Source organism: Microcaecilia unicolor, chromosome 4 (genome assembly GCF_901765095.1).
Source record: "Microcaecilia unicolor chromosome 4, aMicUni1.1, whole genome shotgun sequence".
NCBI classification, from domain to species: Eukaryota; Metazoa; Chordata; class Amphibia; order Gymnophiona; family Siphonopidae; genus Microcaecilia; species Microcaecilia unicolor.
Genome location: NC_044034.1, coordinates 163,614,193 through 163,638,423, shown reverse-complemented (window position 1 = coordinate 163,638,423; position 24,231 = coordinate 163,614,193). Strand labels below are relative to the sequence as shown.

Sequence of the window (24,231 nt, the reverse complement as noted above, 5' to 3'; positions counted from 1 at the left end):
GGCGGTTGGTTAGCTTAGTGTGGTTTAAAAAGGGTCTGGACGGCTTTCTAAAGGAAAAGTCCATAGACCATTATTAAATTGACTTGGGGAAAATAAACTGCTTATTTCTGGGATACTGTCAAAAATTAATGGGCACTTCTCTACTGAAAAATACACTCAAAACTAATGAAAATAGTAGAGGATACACAAAAAATACAATATGTTACGATCTCATACGTGGGTAAGTCTCATATATACTTGACGGCTGATGTCACTTCACTCCTCGGTGAACCTATTGCCGTACAATATTATAATCATAGACTCTTACCCTCCGACCTACCGATGCCTAAGAACTTTACTATTTATTTTTTATTCTTAACGTTATATGTAAAGGTTAGGCAATGTGTTACTTATCTTAGCTTGTTTCTAACGGGTGTGCTCACAAACCCCGACAGGTAGCCTGTTTCGCAATTCTTGCTTTGTCAAGGGGGAGCGCTTCACCTCAAGCTAAGATAAGCTAAGCTAAGATAAGTAACACATTGCCTAACCTTTACATATAACGTTAAGAATAAAAAATAAATAGTAAAGTTCTTAGGCATCGGTAGGTCGGAGGGTAAGAGTCTATGATTATAATATTGTACGGCAATAGGTTCACCGAGGAGTGAAGTGACATCAGCCGTCAAGTATATATGAGACTTACCCACGTATGAGATCGTAACATATTGTATTTTTTGTGTATCCTCTACTATTTTCATTAGTTTTGAGTGTATTTCTGGGATAAGCAGCATAAAATATGTTGAGTTTTCTGGGATCTTGCCAGATATTTGTAACCTGGATTGGCCACTGTTGGAAACAGGATGCTGGGCTTGATGGACCTTTGGTCTGTCCCAGTATGGCAATACTTATGTACTTAAGATCTAAGGCAACATGAGTTTACCAGAGGTAGATTATGTTAAATAAACCTGATTGATTTTTTTTCCAGTTGGGTGACTAGAGAACAAGGAATGCAGTAGTTGTGGTCTAGTTGGATTGTATAGAAAGTCAAGTATCCTAATCTTTAAACAAATCTACATATATTTTATGGAACAACGTAAGGTTTATTGATGGCTGACACCTACTTCCTTATATTACTGGAGAGTTACCTGTCTCCTATGTCAGGGTAGTTGGTCAATACCTTCAGGACCGTGAAATACACTTTCAATAAAGCAGATTTAAGATGATGTTAGGGGAGGGGAGTGGTAAGCGTAAGTAATTTCAATTTTTCCTGGTTTGGAGAAGAAATATACCACTCGTGCTTCTGAAGAGACATTTCTAATCGAAACAAAGCAATTATCCATTTCACAGTCTTTAATAAGCAGAATTTTACACATGAGAACCTGCTCATCCAAACCCAGTGACTTTGGGCTCTGGTCAGGACCCCTGGGCAATTTTGTTATGGATCTTGCTTCTTAATAACTTTGAAGTCGCTCTTATTAAATGTTCCTGGGAGCTGATTGGCTTATGCTCTTGCCCATTGCTGGATATAAGGCGCATCTTTGGGACCCTATAGAGTGAGAAACTGAAGGTGTGCAGATCAGAGGAAAAGCAAGAGTTCTGTGCAGAACCTGAGGATGGATGTGAGATTAACTACTTCCTTCTTGGTGTGCTTCATCTCTACTGTCATTAGTAATCCTCTGCAGGTGAGAATCACAAGCAATAATGTGAGCGTTTGTATAGAATAAATATCATATGTGACTGCCATTATATTCCTGGGGTCATGCTACTTTCAGTAAATCCAAGGAGACTATCTGTAATCTGAGATAAAGTATAAGAGCTCAGTTTAATTTAAACATCTTTAAGACTGGAGTCTAACTGAGCAAGTCTATTACTTTAAATGTCTTTCTAGTCTAATCCTTATCTCCCCACGGTATAGCATCTCTCTGCAGAAACATAAACATAACTAGGTCAATATTCAAAGCAACTTGTGATGACCGAGTAAGTGGTTTGAACTTAACCTGCCAGCCTAAGGAATGTTTAAATTGTTGCCATATAAGCCACCAGTAAGGCCAAAATTAAGCAATTCGTGGCCTAGTGGTTAGGGTGGTGGACTTTGGTCCTGGGGAACTGAGGAATTGAGTTCGATTCCCACTTCAGGCACAGGCAGCTCCTTGTGACTCTGGGCAAGTCACTTAACCCTCCATTGCCCCATATAAGCCGCATTGAGCCTGCCATGAGTGGGAAAGCATGGGGTACAAATGTAACAAAAAAAAATTCATGTCAAGGTGGTGTTAGGGGCATTCTGGGCCCAAGCCTAGATTTATATGGTATACAGTGAAATTCAGTTGCTTTCCATAATGTGATTCTGGCTTATAAAATGACAATGTTAACAGATCTATGTAAGCCACATTGAGCCTGCAAATAGGTGGGGGAATGTGGGATACAAATGCAATAAATAAAATGATGACTGATCTGGCTTTGCTATCTATGACTCAGACACCGGAGAGCTATCAACCAGCTCGGATATTGAGATCTCAGGGGACACAACTATTTGTGGTGCCTTCTTTAACAAGATTGCATTATTCTGGCACATTATCCCCCCCTTTTACAAAACCGTGTTAGCCGTTCAAAGTGAACGGGCTGTGTTGGCATTACTGTGCGGCAGCGACTAGTGCGACTTTGTAAAAAGGGAGTTAGTGCGTAACTGCATGGAGGTATTGATGTGGGAGGAGCATGGCATATCATGGGCATTTTGCCTAGCGACAGACACAACTTTTAGAATAATATAAGTTGTGCATGTGGCATGGCGCATTTAGTCATGCCCATTCCCACCTACCATTGAGTTGACATAAGTGGCTGCACCTATATTTTGGTACGCCAATACTGCTTAACATCTGTATTCTATAACAGCCTCGGTAGGCCTAAGCGCATTATGGAAGTGACGTTAAATGCAGCTTTTTTGTGGTGGTTAATTTATGGCACCAGTTTATAGAATTGCACCATAGTCTGGCTGAATAGAAGCATAACTTGAAATGTAAAACTTATCCATAAAATAAATGGTTGACCAAATACCATATCAACACTTTTTCTTGGACTTTGGCAGGTTATCTTCAAGCAGGATGACACAAGTGGTAAGTTGAATAAATTGTAGAAAACTTCTATATTCCACCGGAGAAGAATCTGGCAAAAGCTTGAGATGGACAGTATTTGGTATTAATGAACAGGTCACAGATAGAAGACCATTCTGGTTTTTAAAGCTCATTCACAACATCTTACAACCTACTATGACTTATTATCAGTGAATTACTAGGGGGGGGGGGTGTGATAGTTTTAAAACTCAGTGTATAATTGTAGAGGTTTATATTGCACTTGAATATTCAGATATCAGGATAGAGATATTATATCATACTGTAGCCCAGTGCTAGGGATCTTGTTATATTCAGGTTCCTTAAAAGGTTACGCACCCCAAATTACCAGTTGGAGGTTGCCATAGTTGGGAACACTGTATCAATTTCCATCTGGGCATCCTGAGTGCCAGCTGAATTGGTCATAAACGCTTCTGTGGGCAGTTGTTCCATATAGTGGGTTCTCAGGAACCAGCTTGTTTGCAACTAAAGGCAGAGGAGGGCAGGAGAAGCTTTCACAAGAGGAAAACATTATGATTACTTGAGAAGTTTTTCAAGTATACAAAAGTTGCCACAGACCCCTTCATTTCCCTGGGAATGTAGGCATAAGAACATAAGTGTTACCATACTGGGTCAGACTGAAAGTCCATCATGTCCAGTATTGAGTTTCCAACAGTGGCCAATCCAGGTCGCAAGTACCTGACAAGATCCTTTAAAAGTTTGATGTAGTATTTAGATCTCTATAGACACCTTATCTTCCCCTTCTTGTTTCCCTCTCCCTCAAAAACTAGAGAAACAGAATTAAATAATTAAGAACAGATAATAAACCTTGGTCTTCACTTGCAGTCCTCAAGAGCTGCCAACAGGTTAGGTTTTCAGGATACCCCTAATAAATATTTGTGAGACAGATTTGCATACAATGGAGGTGGTAGGCATGCAAATATCTCTCATGGAGTTACAAAAACCTTCAACTGATTACAATATTAGAATCTATTACCTCCAGTAACAGTACACTCTCAAGAGCGTACTGTTACTGGAGGTAATAGATGGATATTCATTAGGGATATCCTGAAAACCTGACCAGTTGGTGGCCCTCAAGGACTGAGATGAAGACCAAGGACTTAAGAGTGTTTGTCATCTTGTTTCTTATGGAGTAACATAGAGACACAATGTATAAAATCCAATTAAATAAATAAAAGACTGCAGAGAGGAGCCTACATTAAGCGAATTTGCTGCAGCTTTCGCCTCCTCCCCGGATAACAAAATCCAATAGAAAATGACCTATGTGGCTGACTGGACATTTATTTTTCTTTGGCTGTGACAGATCTCCAAGAAAACAGAAGTATGATAGTTTTTTAATTCTCTTTCCAGAAGCCCATCTGGGAACGGACTCTGAACATAAGGACGATGTCTTCAGCATCATATCAAAAGCTAATCAAGGTAAAGAGTAAATGACCTTCCCAGAGCAGTGCGTGATCCAGCCTGCCTTCAGAATATGTCCAGTTACAGAACTAGAAGGTTCACTAGAAATGTGATCCAGCTTCCAGGCTAGTGATTCATAAACTATAACCTGTATGCGGCAAGTGTTTCTAGCCTGCCATGATTTCCCCATCCAGAGTCAGATCCGACTCATGCAGCAAGCTTTGTTTGCCTATGCACTCCACCCTACCTCCTTGTCTCCCTCCTACCCTCTTGCAACCCAGGAATTTCAGCCTGGAAACTGTAAGCAGGGCAGCTCATTCTCAGGAAGCCTCACCTCTCTTATTCCTCCTAGCTGAGTTTCCCCAGTGTTTAGTCTGTCATCCTCCTCCTCTCCTCTGGTGAGAAAAGGCAATGGCCCAGAAATTAGGCAAGAGAGTGACAGGACTGCAAAATAGCCATTGTCTCCAGAATTCTGGACTGCTGAACCAGACCTCCAAAAGTGAAATCACCCAACTGCCTCTGATTCCTGTGATCACAGTTCAGCCCCAGCTCATACCTGTCATGGGCTGGGCAGCACTGTTACTGGAAGTGGGGGAGGGGAGATGCTTCCCATACTTCATGATACAGGATAGGGTTCTCTGGAACAGAATGAAAGGAGCGAAGAGAGGAAAAGGGAGAGGGTTGAGTGAATGGGGTTTATGGGGGGGCAGAGAGTGTGCCACATGTACTCTCCAGATTGCCATCTACCCCTCCCATTTCCCCAGTAGAGAGATACAGGTGCTTTGGAAAGGGGGAAAGCAGGAGATAGAGTTCTCTGCCACAGTCCTGGGAACCCTGCTTCCTGTCATCTCTCTCTCTCCCCCCCCCCCCCCCCCCCCCCCCCCCGCATCTGAAATCACTGAATTGGTCAGACATAGTTCCCTCTCCCCCTTCCACCCCCCACCAATGGCATAGCCAGATGGACAATTTTGGGTGGGTATGAAATTTTCTCCCTTTCTCTGTCCCCTCCTTCCTTGCCTGCAGTCCAGCATCTCTCTCTTTCTCTCTCTCTTCCACTTCTCACCCCACCCCTGAACCAGCATCTCTTCCTCCTCGCCCTACCCACAAGCTGGCATCTCTCCCTCCCTCTCTCCCCTCCCATGCTCGCAATCCAACATATCTCCCTGTCTCTCAACATCTCCCCACTTCATGTACCCTTTAAACCGTCACTTCCAGAAGTCACCAGTAGCGAGTAGTGATTCTCACATGCTGCTCACACCGCCCCTACAGTTCTCCCTCTGATGTAACCTCCTGTTTCTGCATAGGCAGGACTGCATTAGAGAGAAGACTCTGGGGTTGGCACAAACAGTGTATAGAATTTGCTGCTGGCAACATCCAGAGGTGAAGATAAGTTTTAAAGGGAGGGGGAGCAAGGGTACATCACTGCTCGGTGGTGTATATATCGACTTGTATAGCGGGGGTGAAAGATCAATTCAACTGTAGAATACCCAGCGTAGACTCTGGCCCACCTGTGACCACACCACTAAGCAAACTCTTCTCTGAGGGGGACTCTATTCTCATCTGGCTATTTTGGTGATTTGCAATATCCTGTGTGATTTTTCACATGAAATTTTTGAAGATTCTGGTTCTCGGCTGGACATCAAAAACCTGCTTCACAATACTGCACAGAGAAGTTAATAAATGTTTACTTTGGTACAAATCAGCAGAGACTCTAATTTGTTCCTGAATGATTCGAATTTGCCTACACAAGAAAGATTTTTTCTCTGTTTCAGTTTTATATACTTTAACTTGTATATTGCCTTGAGTGAATTCTTTCAAAAAGGTGGTAAATAAATCCTAATAATAAATAAATAAATAACAACTAAGAAAATCAACAACTATATGTAGAGTGTAAGAAACACGTTCAAACCCTTCTCCTTTAATGTGTGAAATTTGGAGCACTGAAGCTCTCTGTTTAGGATTTGTTTTAAAATACCTTCACATGTCTGTCAGCAGCTAGCTACAGAAAATGTTTATGTTAGCTCACAGACAGGGCACGGGATCTATTTTCTGTCCACAGGTCAGATCTTATTTTATTTATTTGGATCTGACTAGTTGTCCTGTGTTCCAAATCTAATTGCAATATCATAGCCCTTATTTAATCTCTTGTCTTGAATTCACTTCCCCACTGAGCTATGGGGTGGAGGAGTAGCCTAGTGGCTTGAGAACCTAGGGAACTAGATTCAATTCCCATTGCAGATCCTTGTGATTCCGGGCAAGTCACTTAATCCTCCATTGCCCCAGGTACAAAATAAGTATCTATATATAATATACAAACTGCTTTGACTGTAACCATAGAAAGGTGGTATATCAAGTCCCATTCCCTTTCCTCAACTTTCTCCCTAAAAATTGAGCTACAGGTGTCACCTCAGTCTGGAATTCTAGCTCTCATTAAGGAGATCTTTCTGTTCATGCTGTCTCCAGGGAGCACACAACTACTGGCAAATGGGGATATCGCCATCAGAACTGGTCGCAATGCCCTGAACTGTCCAAGTAACAACTGCTTCTGGCCCAAATCCAGTGATGAGACTGTCAAGGTGCCTTACACACTTGCCTCAGATTACAGTGAGTCCTGTTCTTTAATGTTTGGAGTGTTTGTCAGAAGATGTCAATGTTAAACACCACATTCTCTTTGAACGTATGTATGCATTACTGCGGTGAATACATGCATTTTAAGTGCCGCTTACTCTCCCCCACCATCACTAACATCATTATCATAATAATCATAGACATTTTCCTACTCTTTCCTCTTCCAGCTGCTGATGAGAAGGCCCGGATTACTGCTGCTATGCGAGAGTTTGCCGCTCTAACATGCATCCGTTTTGTTGAGCGCTCGACGGAAACTGACTACCTACAAATTAAATCTGTAGATGGGTAAATTTCAGTCCAACTGTGTTGACTTTAGCACTGGCTATGTAGCCAGTAGGTTGCAGCTTGATGTAGTACTCATAGGTTCTAGTTCAGTACATACAATATTATTAATTATGGTGGGATATGTGTTTGATGTTGGAATGCCAAACAGAATTTTGAAAATGTTGAGAATAGTACATTTGCTATTTATCTCCAAATACTATAATTTAATTCTTCCGAAAAGCAAAGTGCTTGTCAACAGTCTATAGAAGTTTGAATTAATATATTTGTGTTGTGTAATTCTAGGGTAGATGTTGCATTTCATTCAATGTCTCTCTCAGGTGCTGGTCCTTCATGGGAAAAACTGGGGGTGCCCAGGATGTGTCTTTGTTGAAAGGTGGCTGTTTGTCCAAAGGATCAATCCAACATGAACTGAACCATGCCCTGGGATTTCACCATGAGCAGTGCCGTAGTGACCGGGATAACTATGTAGACATCATATATCAATACATCCCACAAGGTATCAAGCGCACTGTCCACATTAGCACAGCTAGCATTTCAGAGAGTCATAATAAACAGAGGCTATTTGATTCCAGAAATGGGTGAGAATATGAATAATGAGAAGTTTGAAACAATAGCTTTCTTAGTAGACGTCTTAATTCATGAAATGGGTTATGCTTGGGTTTTGACTTCCACCAGAAAGAGGTTGTCTCCAAATCTAGATCCATCTTATTTTTATAAGGTAGAATGAAAAGGACCCCTAGGTATAACTAAACTAAATAAGAGAGTAAAGTTAATCCATCTCTACTATTAGCCCATACAATGTCTTCCCTGGAACCAAGAGTAACGAGTTAGCTGTTAATGTTTCCACAGGAAATTTTTCTAGATTCATCTATGAATACATCTGAGGGGCCAATGCAGGAAGCCCCACTATCCTTTTGCACAGTGGCTTATTGTTTGATGCAGAATGAAAGATTCGCGCAGGAAAATCAGTGTAAAACTACTGTGCTAAAGGGTAGCACAGTGGGCATATAAAACACATTTACATCATTGCATGGACTATTGTTCCCGATGTAAAAAAAAAATCACAAACATTTATTGCAGGTTTACTCTTTTTGTAGCAGTAAATATTTTCTCCAGCTCAGGCTGGAATGAAAATTAAGTGTGGTGGAGTGCTACTCTTCACCCTGGTGGTCCAGCTGTGCTCCCCAGCTTCACAAACATTCTCTAGTGGCCCAAGTGAGCTCTGCTGACCGCCCCCCCCCTACACCCAACCTCATAAAACCAAGTAGGCCCACCAGATATCCAACCCCTCAAAATAAATTATTGGTTTATCAAGTAGACCATGAGGCGTATTTTCAAAGCACTTAGCCTTCCAAAGTTCCATAGTAACCTATGGAATGTTGTAAGTCTAAGTGCTTTGAAAATAAGCCTCCATGTATCCCTCCTCTTCTGACCTCACAAGTGGACCCACCTTTCGTCCTTCTGGGGACCCTGACCTTCCCCAAGCAACTCAAAATGTTGGGAGGCAGGAGTGACGTCCATTCGCTCATGCCTCTGGTGCCGCCATCTTGCAAAATGGAATCAGCTGACCTTCAACAATGAATTGCCTTATATGGTTGAAGATATGGATTTGATATACTGCCTTTCTGTGGTACAACCAAAGTGGTTTACATTTATTATATGCAGGTACTTTCTCTGCCCCTAGTGGGTTCACAATCTAAGTTTTTTTTTCCTGGGGCAATGGGGGTTAGGTGACTTGCTCAGGGTCACAAGGATCTGCAGTGGGATTTGAACCCAGTTCCACAGGTTCTCAGCCCATTGCACTAACCATTAGGCTACTCTTATGGTAGACTGACCCCTAGTGGTGCATAGGATCACACAGCTAGGAATCAGGCACTGCTATTTTGCAAGACGGTGGTGTCAGAAGCTGGAGCGAATGGGCATTACTCCTTCCTCCAAATTTTTGGAGATGCAGGGAGATAGGTTTAGAGGGCTCCAGACCAGCTACAGGCTCTCTTGTTGAAGACCTCCATGACCAGGTTTCCTGGACTAGAGGTGTCGTGATCTGGTGCTTGCACCAGGTAGCCAAAGAGGTCTGGGGAGTCTGGGAGGGGGTCTGGAATTAGAAGTGCCAGGGAAGGGATCAGAGGGTGTCTGATCCATCAGGGTACTTTTCTAGGATGGTCGAGGAAGCAGAAGGTCAGAAGAAGTTGGCTTTTTAAAATGTCTCCCTTCCTGTAAGTGTGTCAACCAAGGAAGAAAAAGACTTACTTACTGTGCTGCAAATGTCTCACATTACCATGATGGTGTGTGCTTTGTCTATTCCTACTTTTTAACTTTTCAGTGATTTGCATGCCACTGGTTTAGTGCATTGGGAGTGATTTGTGAGTTGCATGATTTGCTTAGAGTTTAGATGTTCATCCACGGAGAGGCCATTTTTATTTTGCAACTAAATCTATATTAGTTTTAAATATCTTATGAAATTAAAAGCCAATGAAGTGGAAATGAATCAGAAGATGAGGAAATGACAATAACTAGTTAGGAAGATGCTGGCCTTACAAACATTATGTCAGCTCTCCAGGGAGATAAGAGAGACATTTATTCCTTTCTCTGGATCCTGATCTGCAGCTTCGTAATATGCGCTGCATATAGTTTGCTGGATGTTTAGTCTCCATGCACCCCTTCAGCTTATTGTACGGTCTCACTACAGCATGTATTTGTGTTTATAATTGCAGATAAGACTAAAATACATTCCCAGCTTAGTTGGAACTCTGTTCTATTAAATGAAGCACTGCTTACAGTGTTGACGAGACACCAACCTTACAATGAATGGAATAGCAAACAAAGCTTTAGAAAAATGGGTTAAAAGATGCACTATATAGGGTAATTCTATAAAGTAGCCTGCCAATTTTGGCACCCCCATTGGTACACACTGATCATCAATTCTCTAACAAGCCCTTGGGGCCAAGCCACCATTGCTGTGCCGAAGATATAACACACCATCAGTTACGCCAGTCATGTAACTGTTGGTGAGTTAGTGTGGCCAGGGTGCATGTAACTTACAGGATTATGTCAGGTACGCTCAGAGACAGCCCTACCATTAGTCCAACTGAGGTGGGGGCCTCAGGTGGCACTATCCCCCTTCCTTCCTCAACTCCCCTCCACAGCCTACCTTCTTTTTTTGTTTTTCAAATTGCGGCGGCAGCAGTGATCTCCATATGCTGCCCTGTCACCGGCAGCAGTGTCTCCTCTGTACTGTGGCCCGCCTCTCTGATGTAACTTCCTGTTTTCTTGGAGGTGGGCCACATTACAGAGGAGATGCCGGTGACACAGGGCAGTGTATGGGGATCCCTGGTGCCTCCGACTTTTGAAAGCAACAACCAAAAAAAGAAGGTAGGTTCGGAGTGGTGGGGGGAGGGGAGATACTAGACCACAGCTGGGGGGGACGGGAAGGAGTTGGCGGGGGGGGGGGGTGCGATGCTGTGGAGCTGGCGTGTCATTTTATCCCTGCCTTGGGTGGCAGATTGCCTTGAGAGGCCTCTAGGTACACTTGCCAATTGGTGCCTACCTATGCTCTGCCCAATGGCACATCTCCTAGCACTTATGCACCAAATCAGTTACATGCACCTTTATATTGTTTGGTTGGCCAAAAGAATATATTGACTTATATAGTAGGAGTGAAAGATCAATTCAACTCTAGACTACCCAGTGCTAAATATCTTTCTGAAAACTTCAACAGTAACACAGGCTCAATCAAAATACTTTTCTTATATGATCTCAGTAGCGACTCGTTTCACAAGCGCTAACTTGCTCTTGGTTTGCCTGCCTCTTCATCGATCAGCAAACTCTTTAATTAGTCTTCAACAACATTTTTTTATATATATGTTTATATTTTATAGAAAATTTAAAATGCAATCACTCGCCGACAGGCAGCATATTTTGCATTATTGCTGCATCAGGGTTCGGACCACAAGCCACATCCCATAATGTATTCAAAGCTTTGTGGACTGAACCCTGACGCAGCAATAATATGAAAGATGCTGCATGTCAGCGAGCAGTCCTATGACTGAATTACAGTTATGAAGCTAAGTGCTAAACACACCTCAATATATTAAGCATGAAGACTAATTAAAGAGTTTGCTGATCGATGAAGAGGCAGGTGAACCAAGAGCAAGTTAGCTCTTCTGAAATGAATCCCTGCTGAGGTTATATAAGAACCTTCATATAATGGCACTTAGTTCACCTATGCACCTAACTGCCAATTTTCTCAGCAGTGTATGTGACGTGTAACTGTAGGCCCCAATTTATAGAATTGCCTCCTCTAAGTATATCTTATATGTTCATTAAAAAATCCATGTGTCAAAAGGATCGCCCTATCTGAACGTTCGTAGAGAAAGTGTTCTCCAGCTGACTGCATAGCTACAAATTCTTACTTAAGACAAAAAGACAGAATTGTACATGTAAATAAGAAAATTATGGTGTTAGGGCTAGGGTTGAGGCCTCTACTTTTGCTGTTTTGCTTTGACATTCTGTGGAGGCTCATCCTGTCTGTTAGGGCTATACAGTGGAACCCCGATATAACGCTATGATTGGGATCCATAAAATATCATCACATTAAATGTGGGGTCACATTATAGCAGGGTCAATAGAACATGAACACAATTGAACCAAAAATCGATCTGTTGCAAAATGAGCTGTATGTAAAAATAGGGAAGTCAAGACATGATCCTATTATATGCAGAATCATGTTATTGTGGGGTGTGTTATATTGGGGTTCCGCTGTACTACTGACCACCTAATCACAACAGTGCAGCTTATCAAGAAATGCTGAAATGATAGGTAGGAGATGCTGGTTTGATTCCTGGGCCTGGTTTCTGTTTCTTGGATGGGCTGGGGATGGGGATTATAGAACAGACTCTCAGTTATGATTCAACAGTGACCTCTACTGGCCTTACTCAGAATTCATGTACATGTTTTAGCATGTTTTAGTGAAGGATTGTTGAGAGAATAGTTGTGCTAGATAGAAAGGGCTAAAAATACTCAAATTTACAGATTAAACAGCCTATTATGAACAACACAAAGAGGTGTGACAGTAATGGCAACTGATGAAGAAATCTTACACTTTAATATGCATCTTTTTTATTCCTTTTTACAGATGTCAAATTCAACTTTAACAAACAGATCACCAATAACTTGGGCCTGGAGTATGACTATACTTCTGTGATGCACTATGGAAGGTGAGCATCTTCTATCAGGTGGCCATTCCTGGTAGGAATATATTACTTTTAGATTGCTTAGATTCCCATGAAAAGTCAAAATTCACTCAAACTGAGTGGAGGAGTAGCCTAGTGGTTAGTGCAGTGGACTTTGATCCTGGGGAACTGAGTTTGATTCCCACTGCAGCTCCTTGTGATTCTGGGCAACTAACTTAATCCTCCATTACTCCTGGTACAAAATAAGTACCTGAATATATGTAAACTGCTTTGAATGTAGTTGCAAAAACCTCAGAAAGGTGGAATATGAAGTCCCATTTCCCTTTCCCTATTTGAGATTCTACATGGAATGTTGCTACTATTGGAGATTCTACATGGAATGTTGCTATTCCACTAGCAACATTCCATGTAGAAGCCTGCCCTTGCAGATCAGCAACACAGCCGCACAGGCTTCTGTTTTTGTGAGTCTGACGTCCTGCACATACGTGCAGGACGTCAGACTCACAGAAACAGAAGCCTGCGTGGCCGCATTGCTGATCTGCAAGGGCAGGCTTCTACATGAAATGTTGCTAGTGGAGGAGTAGCCTAGTGGTTAGTGCAGTGGACTTTGATCCTGAGGAACTGAGTTCAATTCCCACTGTAGCTCCTTGTGACTCTGGGCAAGTCACTTAACTCTCCATTGCCCCTGGTACAAAATAAGTACCTGAATATACTATGTAAACCGCTTTGAATGTAGTTGCAAAAACCTCCGAAAGGCAGTATATCAAGTCCCATTTCCCTATATTGATATGAGATGCCTTCTAGTTAAAGCATTCTGATGGTCCTTGGGCAAAGCAAACAGGACTTTGTGTTATCAACCCTTCATTAATTGACCTCTCTCTGATCCAGAAGAGCCATTTTTGCCTTCTACAGGGTCCTGATTTGGAAGTACAAGAGAAACACTGAATATAACATTTTGTGCGTTAAGCCTCTCTTCAGCCTAATATACTGTGTTGCTACAGTATGTATTTGTGATTTGAATTTGTGAGTCATTGAGTAATAGTTAGCTCTAATGTTAGTGGTGTGGGGAGACTTCACTGAAGCATATGTGACTACTGCAGTAGGGAAAAAATACAGAATGGTCCTACAGAAAGAGAATGCTGAATTTGAGAGGCTTAGTAAGTCTGAAGGAGACTCTTTCTGAATCCCTCAAGTAAGAGCTATGCTTTCAAATTCAAGATTCTAACAAGGGGTTTGAGCACTAAAAACACCCAGGATCATTATGAATTGAAACCACACATAATTATGTCAATAAGTTCTAGTAATTGAATTTAAGGAGCAAGGACTCATGGAGGACTTTATCTTTCTTTCTCAAGGTATTCATTTTCCAACACATCTGGACAGGCAACCATAGTACCCAAACCTGACTCTTCTGTAGAAATTGGACAGAGATATGGGCTCAGTAATCTGGATGTTTCTAAAATCAACAAGTTGTATCAGTGCGGTAAGATGTCTGCATGTGGACCTTAGGGTTATACAATGGAGAACCTGTTAACTGAAAGGTTTTGCTCTGGGCCTAGTTGAATGTCCTTGGACACTTCTTAAAGGGGCCAGCCAGAGGCCTTGAGCTCCCTCTCAATACCCATCTCAATCAGAATCCTCCCTCCTGAAAGCCCCCCACATGGAATCACCCCTTCCAATTGAAGCTCCCCTTCTCACAGGATGGCAATTTGAGCCCTAGTTGTAGTACCATGAGATTATTGCTAGAGGTTGCTGCATAATTTTGAACCAAGCACTGGCAAAGGCAGGAGTGACATAGAATTATTCCTACCCCAACCCCAGAAGATCCCAAGGATAGTTCAAAGTAGGCCTGGGGGGCCTACTGGAGGGTTGGGAGGTCTTCCAGGTGGGGGGTGTTTCCTGGTAGGGGGCTTCTGGGTGCAAGGATCATATTTGGGAGGTCTTCAAGAGAGGGGTTTGATTAGGAAGGGTATTCAGTGTGGGGATGGGGAGCTCAAGGTCTCTTTGGCAGGCATCCCTAAGAAATGCCCAGGAGAATCGCAGCCCAATGCTCCTGGGATGATATAATAACGTTGTTTACAAGATGGAATGCAAGCCTAAGCATATCTGGTGGGAGTGACTAACCTGTGGTGCTGAGCTACTGCAGGTTGGTCACTGTGGTAGTAACTTGAGATGTGATAAAAACCCAACTTTTAACTGCACCTTAATAATTACCTCTCCTTCATTTTTAAGGTATGTTAATGAACCAAATGCATGCTCGAGATTATTTTTGATCATTCCCTCTTCTACAAGTGCTGATGTATAGAGCTGTGCATACTTCCCATTTCCCTCTGTCAGTATGAGATCTTGCAATGCTCTTAGCTGTGAGGGGTCTTCTGCATTGATGTGTTCTTTCACAGGTGTATGCAGCAGTCTTCTCTCTGGTACCACGGGATCTCTGTCCTCTGCCAACTACCCCTCTGTATACTCCCCTAATTCCAACTGTGTCTGGATGATCCGACTTCCAGGGAACAAGGTAAGTGCCTCAGGGGATAAGGCATCTAACATAATGTAAACTCTTAGCAGCATGTTCCTCTTTCTGATGCTGAAATTGAACATATTACTCAGTGGCAACATCTCTGAATTTTTTTTTACACCTTCTGTCTGACCTGGTATCTCATAGCTGCAGCATTTGGAACAATTCAAAGCATTTGAAGCAGGCTGCTTGCAGTGTTGCCAGTTACCCGGTTCCCAAACCCACCCAAAAAGTTCACACCCCTGCCCCCGCCGTCATTAACCCCGCCTCTGCCGTCATCAGCTCCATCCCTGCCGTCATCAGCTCCACCCCCGCCGTCATCAACCCCGCCTCCGCCGTCATCAACCTTGCCTCCTCTGTCAACCCCGCCTCTTCCGTCATCAGCCCCGCCCAAAACGTCATCAGCCCCGCCCAAAACGTCATCAAACCCTGCCCAAAACGTCATTAGCCCCGCCCCCACGACCTGAAAAAACGCACAAAAAACAGCGGAAAACCCCAAAAAATACCCCAAAAAACCACGACCCACAGCGGACAAATATTTCCCGCAGCGGGTCACGGAAAACCGCCCAATTGGGCGGGAAAACCGTCCACCTGGCAACCCTGGCTGCTTGTGCTGGGAAAGAGTCAGCTTAATGGGAGCAGCTCACCTTACAGACAAGCAGAAACGTGACCCGCCCACTGATTCCACCCTGCTCGTTTCACCAGTGCCAATGAGAGGAGACGGTGGGCTAGTGGGAAATTTTGTGCCCCCCCCCCCCTGTTTATATTTTTGCTCTGTGCAACCGCATCGCTTGCAAAATGCATGGCATGGCATTATAGACAAGCCAGCTTTCTCAAACTGTATGCCAATCCACAAGATTATCTCCTTATGTTTCATATAGTTATTATCAAAACTATATATTGTGTTGTCTAAAGTTTTATCTGCTTCGTTACTATATTACTCTGTGCAATTCTAATTCCTCTTTGTACTGTTAGTTCAATGATCTGTTAGCAACATTGAACCCGATCTGTTTGGAAAAATGTGGGATATAAATGATATAAATAAATAAGATAGATCAACAAATCAACAGAATTAAAACCCACAAGAATGGTAACAAAATTGTTTTGTGAGCAATGAGCCCCCACACTATGCTTGAGCTGGTGGATCTTGATTCTTTTAACGCCTGAGTTCCTCCCACATAAAGGACCACATGTACCAGGATTCGATGACCTGGAGCTTTTTAGGGGTCCTGTTCAAATATTGTCAATGAGGAGGGGAAGATGTGACACTCTGCTGGTGACTGTGTATAGGAGCTGCACCGGTGTATTTTACAAAGGAAAACTTGGGACCAGGTTTGGGATTCATCTTCTTTCTTCTCAGGTTCTCCTGCAGTTTGATGCTTTTGATGTCCAGTCATCTCCCGGCTGTATCTCAGACTACCTTAGGGTTTATGATGGAGACAGCCTGACATCCCCAGTATTACTGGATAGAGCTTGTGGGACAGGACTACCCCCTCCTCTAATAGCGTCTTCAAACCTGCTACTTGTCCAGTTTGTTAGTGATGACACCATCGCAGCGAGTGGCTTCAAGGCTTCTTACAGATCTGGTACGTAAGTAGTAACATAGTAGATGACATAAAAAAGACAATTGGTCCATTGAATCGGCCCATATTTTTCTACCTGCACTGCTAAAGATATATACCAGGTGACAACTCAAGAGCATGTAAGCTTGTAGGATCCCACACCATATCCAGGGCTGCCAAAGGGGGGTGGGCAAAATTCCCCAGGTCCGGGCCTCCAAGGGGAGCCTGGCACTGGGGTCTCTCTCTCTCCTGCTCCTGTCGGGACATGATCCCTTGAGAGGAAACTCCAGTGCCAGGCCCCCCTTGGAGGCTGGGGAGGACCTGGAGCTTCCTCCAGTGCTGCTCTTCTGCCCATTGATGAGCGGCTGCTCGGTTTTGAAACTGAGCAGGCACTGAGAGAAAAAGCAGCCTCAGGGGCAGGCAGTCAGCGCTGGAAGAAGATGTCTTCTGCTGTCGAGGCCTCGGGATCCCCGCTAGCCAAGGTATTTTAATCCTGTTGCGTAAGCGGCAGCAATCGGGGGGCGGCAGTGATCGGAGGGAGGGCGTTGTTTGACGATTGGGGGGCGGCAGCAGTGGCCATGTCCCGGGCCTGGTTCAGTCTGTCGGCATCCCTGGGACAAGTTTTTGTTATCTTCTTACTCCAATAAACCATTATTAAGGTAGACCTGGAGAAAGCCACTACATATCCCTGAGGTTAGGTACCATGAATCTTGTTACTTTTTGTGATCCTGCCAGTTGCTTGTGACCAGGATTGGCTTCTGTTGGAAACAGAATACTGGGCTAGATAGACCTTTGGTCTTACCCAGTAGAGCGACTCTTATGTTGTATGTAAATATTAAAGATTGTTTTGCATGTAAAAGTACACACTAATGGCTTTTTGAATTTGTTTGACTCTCAGGATATTGCTTTGTCTTCAGCTGCTTTTTGCAGCCTCCTCCCTCCCCCCAGGCAACCACCTAGTCTCACTTAATGGTTAGACTGGCTATGGTTTAAAGAATCTACTGATTGTCTCTTGTCTTTTCCCAGTTCCATGTGGCACCTCACTGACTGCCAATCCTGGGACCTTCTCATCTCCAAATTATCCTGCTTATTACCCACCTAACCTGGACTGCAGCTATATCATCACAGCACCAGCAGGCTACAAGGTGAGCAGGAATCTTGGACAGTGTTAGTCCATGGAAATTATGCTATGTTACATCTTGGAGCTGTTAGTGTTTTGTCAGTTGTTAGATACAGACTGTTGATGGAATCCTGCAGGACAGAACCATTGAGAACAATAAAGCAATTCAGGAAATTACACAATTCGAGCTTCACCCAGAAGCTTAGGAATTATCCAGGTGTCAACACAAAATATAGCTTGAACCCAGCAAAACTGCTTTTTGTAAGTTTGCTGTTATCAAATCTGAAGTTGCAGGTTTTGTGAAAATTTGCCCAGCCTTGGCATAATGCTACCTAAGGCTCCTACAGCAATAGAGATAATGGTGTGGCTTATTCCAGGGTCTTGCCATTTCGATTATGATGATAATTATTATTATGGCTTCTAATATGCTTTGGTCATTTTGATCAGATCGATTACTATTACAACTAAGCCAGATTGAAATTTGTCTCTCCTCTTTCCAAGCTAAGCAGGCACATTTTCTCAGGGCAAATCATTGCCCGTACAAAATTTAACCACATAAAGAAGGCACGGCTAGAGGTATTCCTGGGGTGTGCTGAAACTTTAGCAGGCCAGCACTGATATTCTTGTAGGCCTTCTGAAGTTATGTGGGTAAGTCTGATCAGGAAAATTATTTTATCTGTTCTTGCTACTTTGCATTTGGGGCTCTTAGAGATCTTTGCAACAAAGTTTAATGTATACTGTGGTTATTTACTTCCAGGTCATGCCAGGCCATTGATCTGGAACCTTTTGTCACTAATCTGGAACCATTTATCACTGGCTTGAAACCTTTTGGAACTTGATGGGGTTGATATTCAGCCAGCAGTGGTGAGCATTTTGCCGACCGCTGCTGGCGTTATTCTCAGCTATTCAATGCTGGTCATATCTGGGCTTCGGCAGGGCTGGCCCAAGGCAAGATGACGCCTGAGGCGGAGCTTATATGCCACACCTCGGGGTTGAGATGCCTCCTTCCTGGGCCGAGATGCCCCCCTGGGCATTTTACCTCTTCACGTAGAGGTTCCAAACCCGGCAGCGGCAGTGATTCCCATACACTGCCCTGCCACCGCTGGCACCGCCTCTTCCCTTTACTGCAGCTGCCTGAGCAAAACAGGAAGTTACTTCAGGCGGTTGCAGTAATGGGAAGAGGTGGAAGCTGATGGCGGCAGAGCAGTGTATGGTAATCGCTGCCGCTGCTGGGTTTGGAAAGTCACCGAGATGAGGTAAAACGCCGCGAAGCCACCCTCCGAGATGCCACTCCTGAGGGGTGCCACCTGAGGCCCCTGTCTCAGGTGGTCTAATGGTCGGGCCGCCCCTGGGCTTCAGCACTGAATATCCGATTTATGTGGTGCTGGCAAACACATAGCCTGTTAAGTCCATACTCGGCACTTAACTGGCCATGGGTTGCTGCATAAAGACAGAACTGTGTTTTGTGTGGTCCCATTTATGAGGTTACCCTGGCTGGTTAAGTGCTGAATATTGGCACTTAACCAGCCAAGTGCTGACTCCGCCCCCAGAATGCCCCTAAAATAGCTGGTTTTCACTTAGGTGCTAACCACTAATTTTCAATGGCAATAGCTGGTTAAGTGAAAATTAGCAGCTAGCTCCGATCATGTAATTTAACTGGTCAGCTGCTGTTCCTTTATTGTTCAAAATTCTTTTAATTAACTTTCTTGAGAGTGGCCTTGTGGTTAGGCTGGTGGACTTTGGTCCTGGGGAACTGATAAACTGAGTTCAATTCCCACTTCAGGCACAGGCAGCTCCTTGTGACTCTGGGCAAGTCACTTAACCCTCTATTGCCCCATGTAAGCCGCATTGAGCCTCCCATGAGTGGGAAAGTACGGGGTACAAATGTAACAAATAATAACATGTAACAAGTTCAACAGAGCTGCTGTTTCTGGCTGGTTAAATTGTTTTGAATATCGACCAGGTAATTAATTTAGGGGTCCTTTTACTAAGCCACAGTAGGGCTACCATGCAAATAGCACACACCAAATCATCCCTACCACCAGGGTAGCAAGGGTGCCCGGTGGTAGTTCCGAAGTTGGGACGTGCAGTTTCCCGCGGTAGAAAATAATGTTGTATTTTCTACTGCGGTGGGTGATCCCGGCAGTAATCGGCAGCACGGTCACATTATTGCGTGCTGCCTGATTACCGCATGAGTAGTGTGTGTACCCTTACCACCTTCTAAATAGGTGGCGGTAAGGGCTCAGGCAGTAAATAGCTGCACACTAATTTCAATATTAGCACACGGCCATTTACTGCCCTGTTTAAAAAAAGGCCTTTTTCTCACCATGGTAAAAAATGACCCAGAGTGTACCAATTTCATGTGCCAAAACTAGCGCAGGCCACTTTTTACCGTGGCTTAGTAAAGGGGCCCCTTAGTGCTGCATTAGGACAAGAAACCCAGCATTAGAACCCTGGACAAGTGGAGGAGTAGCCTAGTGATTAGTGCGGTGGACTTTGATCCTGGGGAACTGAGTTCAAGTCCCACTGTAGCTCCTTGTGACTCTGGACAAGTCACTTAACCCTCCATTGCCCTTGGTACAAAATAAGTACCTGAATATATGTAAACTGCTTTGAATGTACTTGCAAAAACCTCAGGCAGTATATCAAGTCCCATTTCCCTTCCCTATTTGAGATTCTACATGGAATGTTGTTATTCCACTAGCAACATTCCATGTAGAAGCCTGCCCTTGCAGACCAGCAACGCAGCCACACAGACTTCTGTTTCTGTGAGTCTGATGTCCTGCACGTATGTGCAGGACGTCAGACTCACAGAAATAGAAGCCTGCGCGGCCGGCCGCATTGCTGATCTACAAGGGCAGGCTTCTACATGGAATGTTGCTAGTGGATGGAATGATGGAATGTTGCTAGTGGAGGAGTAGCCTAGTGGTTAGTGCAGTGGACTTTGATCCTGGGGAACTGAATTCAATTCCCACTGCAGATCCTTGTGACTCTGGGCAAGTCACTTAACCCTCCATTACCCCTGGTACAAAATAAGTACCTGAATATATGTAAACCACTTTGAACATAGTTGCAAAAACCTCAGAAAGGCAGTATATCAAGTCCCATTTCCCTTTTAAGTCATGATATGGGTTATTGCCCTAACACAGCTTGATAACACCCTACCAAGTGAAGTTTTATCATGCACCTTAAATTATTATTGACATCTATGTTAAGACAACAATTATTATGAGTTGTACTGTTTACAGCCCATAGTATGTCAAAGCCTTCCACAAATAATTTCTACTTCCCTCCCACCATGCAGTTAACCCCAGTTATTAGTAACTAGGGTCTCATTGCATAAAATGGGACCTGTGCTTAAACAGCACGACTTAGTGGTAAAGTAACTCATCTTAAAGGTAGCCCACGTTGATAACTTCCCCCCTGATTGTCTTAAGGTTAAATTCTTGAAAATAGGACCCCACACAGTGAGATAACTGCTATCAATCACACCAAATCCATCCTCTCTCTCATGCTGTGTCCCGTCACAGGTCTCATTGAAAGTAACAGACTTCGTCCTTCAGTGGGAACGCAATTGCCCCTATGACAGCATTTCTATTTACGATGGACCCAACACCAGCTCCCGCCTGCTGGGCACTTACTGTGGCATTATGCAAATTGATCCAGTGGTATCCACTCAGAATTCCCTGTTGCTCCAGTTTCACACTGACCGCACCACACAAGCCAAAGGATTCCAAGCCACGTATTCCTTTGGTAAGTTCTGCTGAGTTGCATATATACTAGTAAGTGATAGAATCTTGGCAGATTCCAATGCAGTCCAACCATGTGCAGCGATTTCTTTCCTAGAAAGAAGGTATCAATACTAAAAAGCAGGATCATCCTTGGGAGGAGAGGAGAATCAGGATGACTACCCAGTGCTTCCAAGTACCTCTTTAAATCACTCCTCAGAAACCAGCTGCAGAACTCAGTTACAGCATGATTCCTTTCTTACCTTCCCATCCTCTCTCCTGCTGGCAAGAGACATCAATAGACTTGCTGGTACCATCTCTGCCACTGCTGTGACATGGGAGAATCACTAGGGAGGGAGTGTTGAGAGAGACAGAAGCCACTGCTACCTTTCTGTATATCTGTCTGTCTGTCTTTCTCTCAACTTCGTCTCCCACTAGTGCTATTCTCTCTGTTTCTCTCCTATCTCTTCCTTAAGGGTGCTTTTTTTTTAGCTTCAGATTCAGGAAACTTTATTGGTATGAAAAAGGTTTGTGCATGTTGCCAAAGAATAAAGTGGCTAAACAGAGAACCCCCCCACCCCCCCCCCGAAATATCACAGTAATTAAAATTACAGGCTACAAAACGGTGAACAGTGAAACTGTTACAAAGCCATGATGCTATTCTGTATTGTTCCAGCTCTTTCAGCCAGTAGCCGCATTGAGCACTCCCCTGCTTCCCAGGCAGCAGCCTGCCAAGACCAGGATGGCTGATTCAGGCACAGCTGTAACACAACATATACATTGCAGCTGTACATGGAAGAGCTCAGTGCTAGGGCTGTGTATCTGTTAATGTGCATTCAGTTCATTAGTTCATATTAAAAAAAACTTAGGGGCCCATTCACTAAGCTGTGGTAAGCACTAGCGCATGCTTCCTGCAGTAAAAAAAGTGCCTGCTGCAGGGTCCATTCAGGCGCTTCGCAGTAATTTTGCACTCTGTGCATGCTTCCCACATGCTAAAAAATAAACTTTATTTTTTAGCGCTGGGGTTGGGTCAAGGCAGAGAGTAGGGCGTGTTCTGCACATTGATTAATTCACTACATTGCTGTGCACTAACCAATTAGTGCGAGGTTAGCACATGGCCCTTACCATCTACAAAATAGGTGGTGGAGGGGCTCACACGCTAATGGCCATGTGCTAATGGGAAAATTAGCATGTGGCCATTAATACAGAAAATAGGATTTTTGGCCATTTTACTTCTGCAGTAAAAATGACCTCAGTACGCAGGAAAGACCTGCATAAGGGTGAACTGAGGTCACCTTTTACCGCAGTTTGCTAAAAGGGTCCCTTATTGCTTACAAATTGATTTAATATTTGTTAACCATTTAATTAATGCATGTCAAGTTCATTTATGTATCTTACAAAATTTTGTATTAACACAAATGTGTACAATGAACTAAAAAGTCAAGAATCCTGAACAAATTCTGAAAATAACCTGAAAATGAACTTCTACCTCAGCCATGATTTGCTCCACAGGCCATTCCAAAGCTTAACCTCAACTCGTGCCTTAGCAGTTTTCCCAGGCATAGATTCTTCCAAAGGCCGGCCCTCATCTTAATTCTAACCCATTTATCCTCCTTCAATCAATTCTACCTTCAAACTTATCCCTTACCCCTTCTACCTCTATTATGCTCTTCTTGTACAGCCACTCAACCTTTCTACCCATTTCTTGACTTTCTTTTATGGCCATCTTTAAGCCCACCACCTGTGGCTTAACTTCTATCTGTAGCCATCCCTGGTTCTAGCTCAAGGATCCTCTTCCTTCATCAGCCATCACTAATCCTTCTATTTAGTATTTATTACACTCTACTTAATCCTTGTCTACCACCTAATCCTTCCACACATGGCTTGATCTCCTTTAAAAATCAATCACTGCTTGGCATTAATGTATCCTTAACCTTGTGGAAAGCCAGACTAATCCCCTAACCCATCTCACAACACATAATTTCTTTCTACAGCCAATCATATTAACCCATCACATTGTGCAACTTCTTTTTACAGCCAATCACACAATCTAATATTAACCCATCTCAAGGCACAACTTCCTTCTACAGCCAATCACACAATCTAACATTAACCCATCTCATGACACAACTTCTTTCTACCACCAATCATAATCTAATACTAACCTGCCCCTCCTCTTTCCTGTGCAGCAGTGAATCCCCTATATCACATGCAGCTAACACTGCAGATAGGTGTACTGAATATGGCAGTAGCATCTTTTCTCGGTAAATTACAAAATACCTCTTTTACTCAGTGCCTAGAAGGACTGGGAGACTCTACTTTGCAGTTTTGATATCTTGCTCTTAGAATTCTCCAGAGCTACAATCTAATATTTCTTTATCCTCATTCTCTTCCTGCAGTGCAATAATCCAATAGGACTCAAACATGACAGAGAGACACACGGAATGAAACATGGCATCTCCTAAAGCTTCTCTGGTGCAGGAAAAGAAAATGATTTTATGATTTATTTGCCTTTGCTAAGGCTTGCCTCTATATATTTTTTTCTTCTTATTGAATCTTTCACTGTGTAAGATTTAGAAGCTGGGGCTGATTCTAAGATGATGGGACATGGAAGAACCAATGTAGGATAACTGGAACTAGTTAAGTATTTGAGAAATACCATGAGTGATATTGTTCTGCAGAACTGTAACTTTAATAAA

At 43.4% G+C, this 24,231-nt stretch overlaps 1 protein-coding gene across 1 annotated transcript; it reads left to right on the top strand.

The window, feature by feature from the left end:
* The first annotated feature begins 1,589 nt into the window (after positions 1–1,589).
* Positions 1,590–23,976, top strand: LOC115469643 (embryonic protein UVS.2-like). Its single transcript, XM_030202437.1, has 13 exons — positions 1,590–1,658; positions 3,059–3,086; positions 4,452–4,520; positions 6,966–7,106; positions 7,298–7,415; positions 7,733–7,911; positions 12,550–12,631; positions 13,963–14,090; positions 15,007–15,122; positions 16,483–16,708; positions 17,711–17,829; positions 21,335–21,557; positions 23,932–23,976. Exons 1-13 carry the CDS (start codon positions 1,590–1,592, stop codon positions 23,937–23,939), a joined length of 1,506 nt encoding a protein of 501 aa, XP_030058297.1. The 3' UTR covers positions 23,940–23,976.
* Positions 23,977–24,231: the final 255 nt, after the last annotated feature.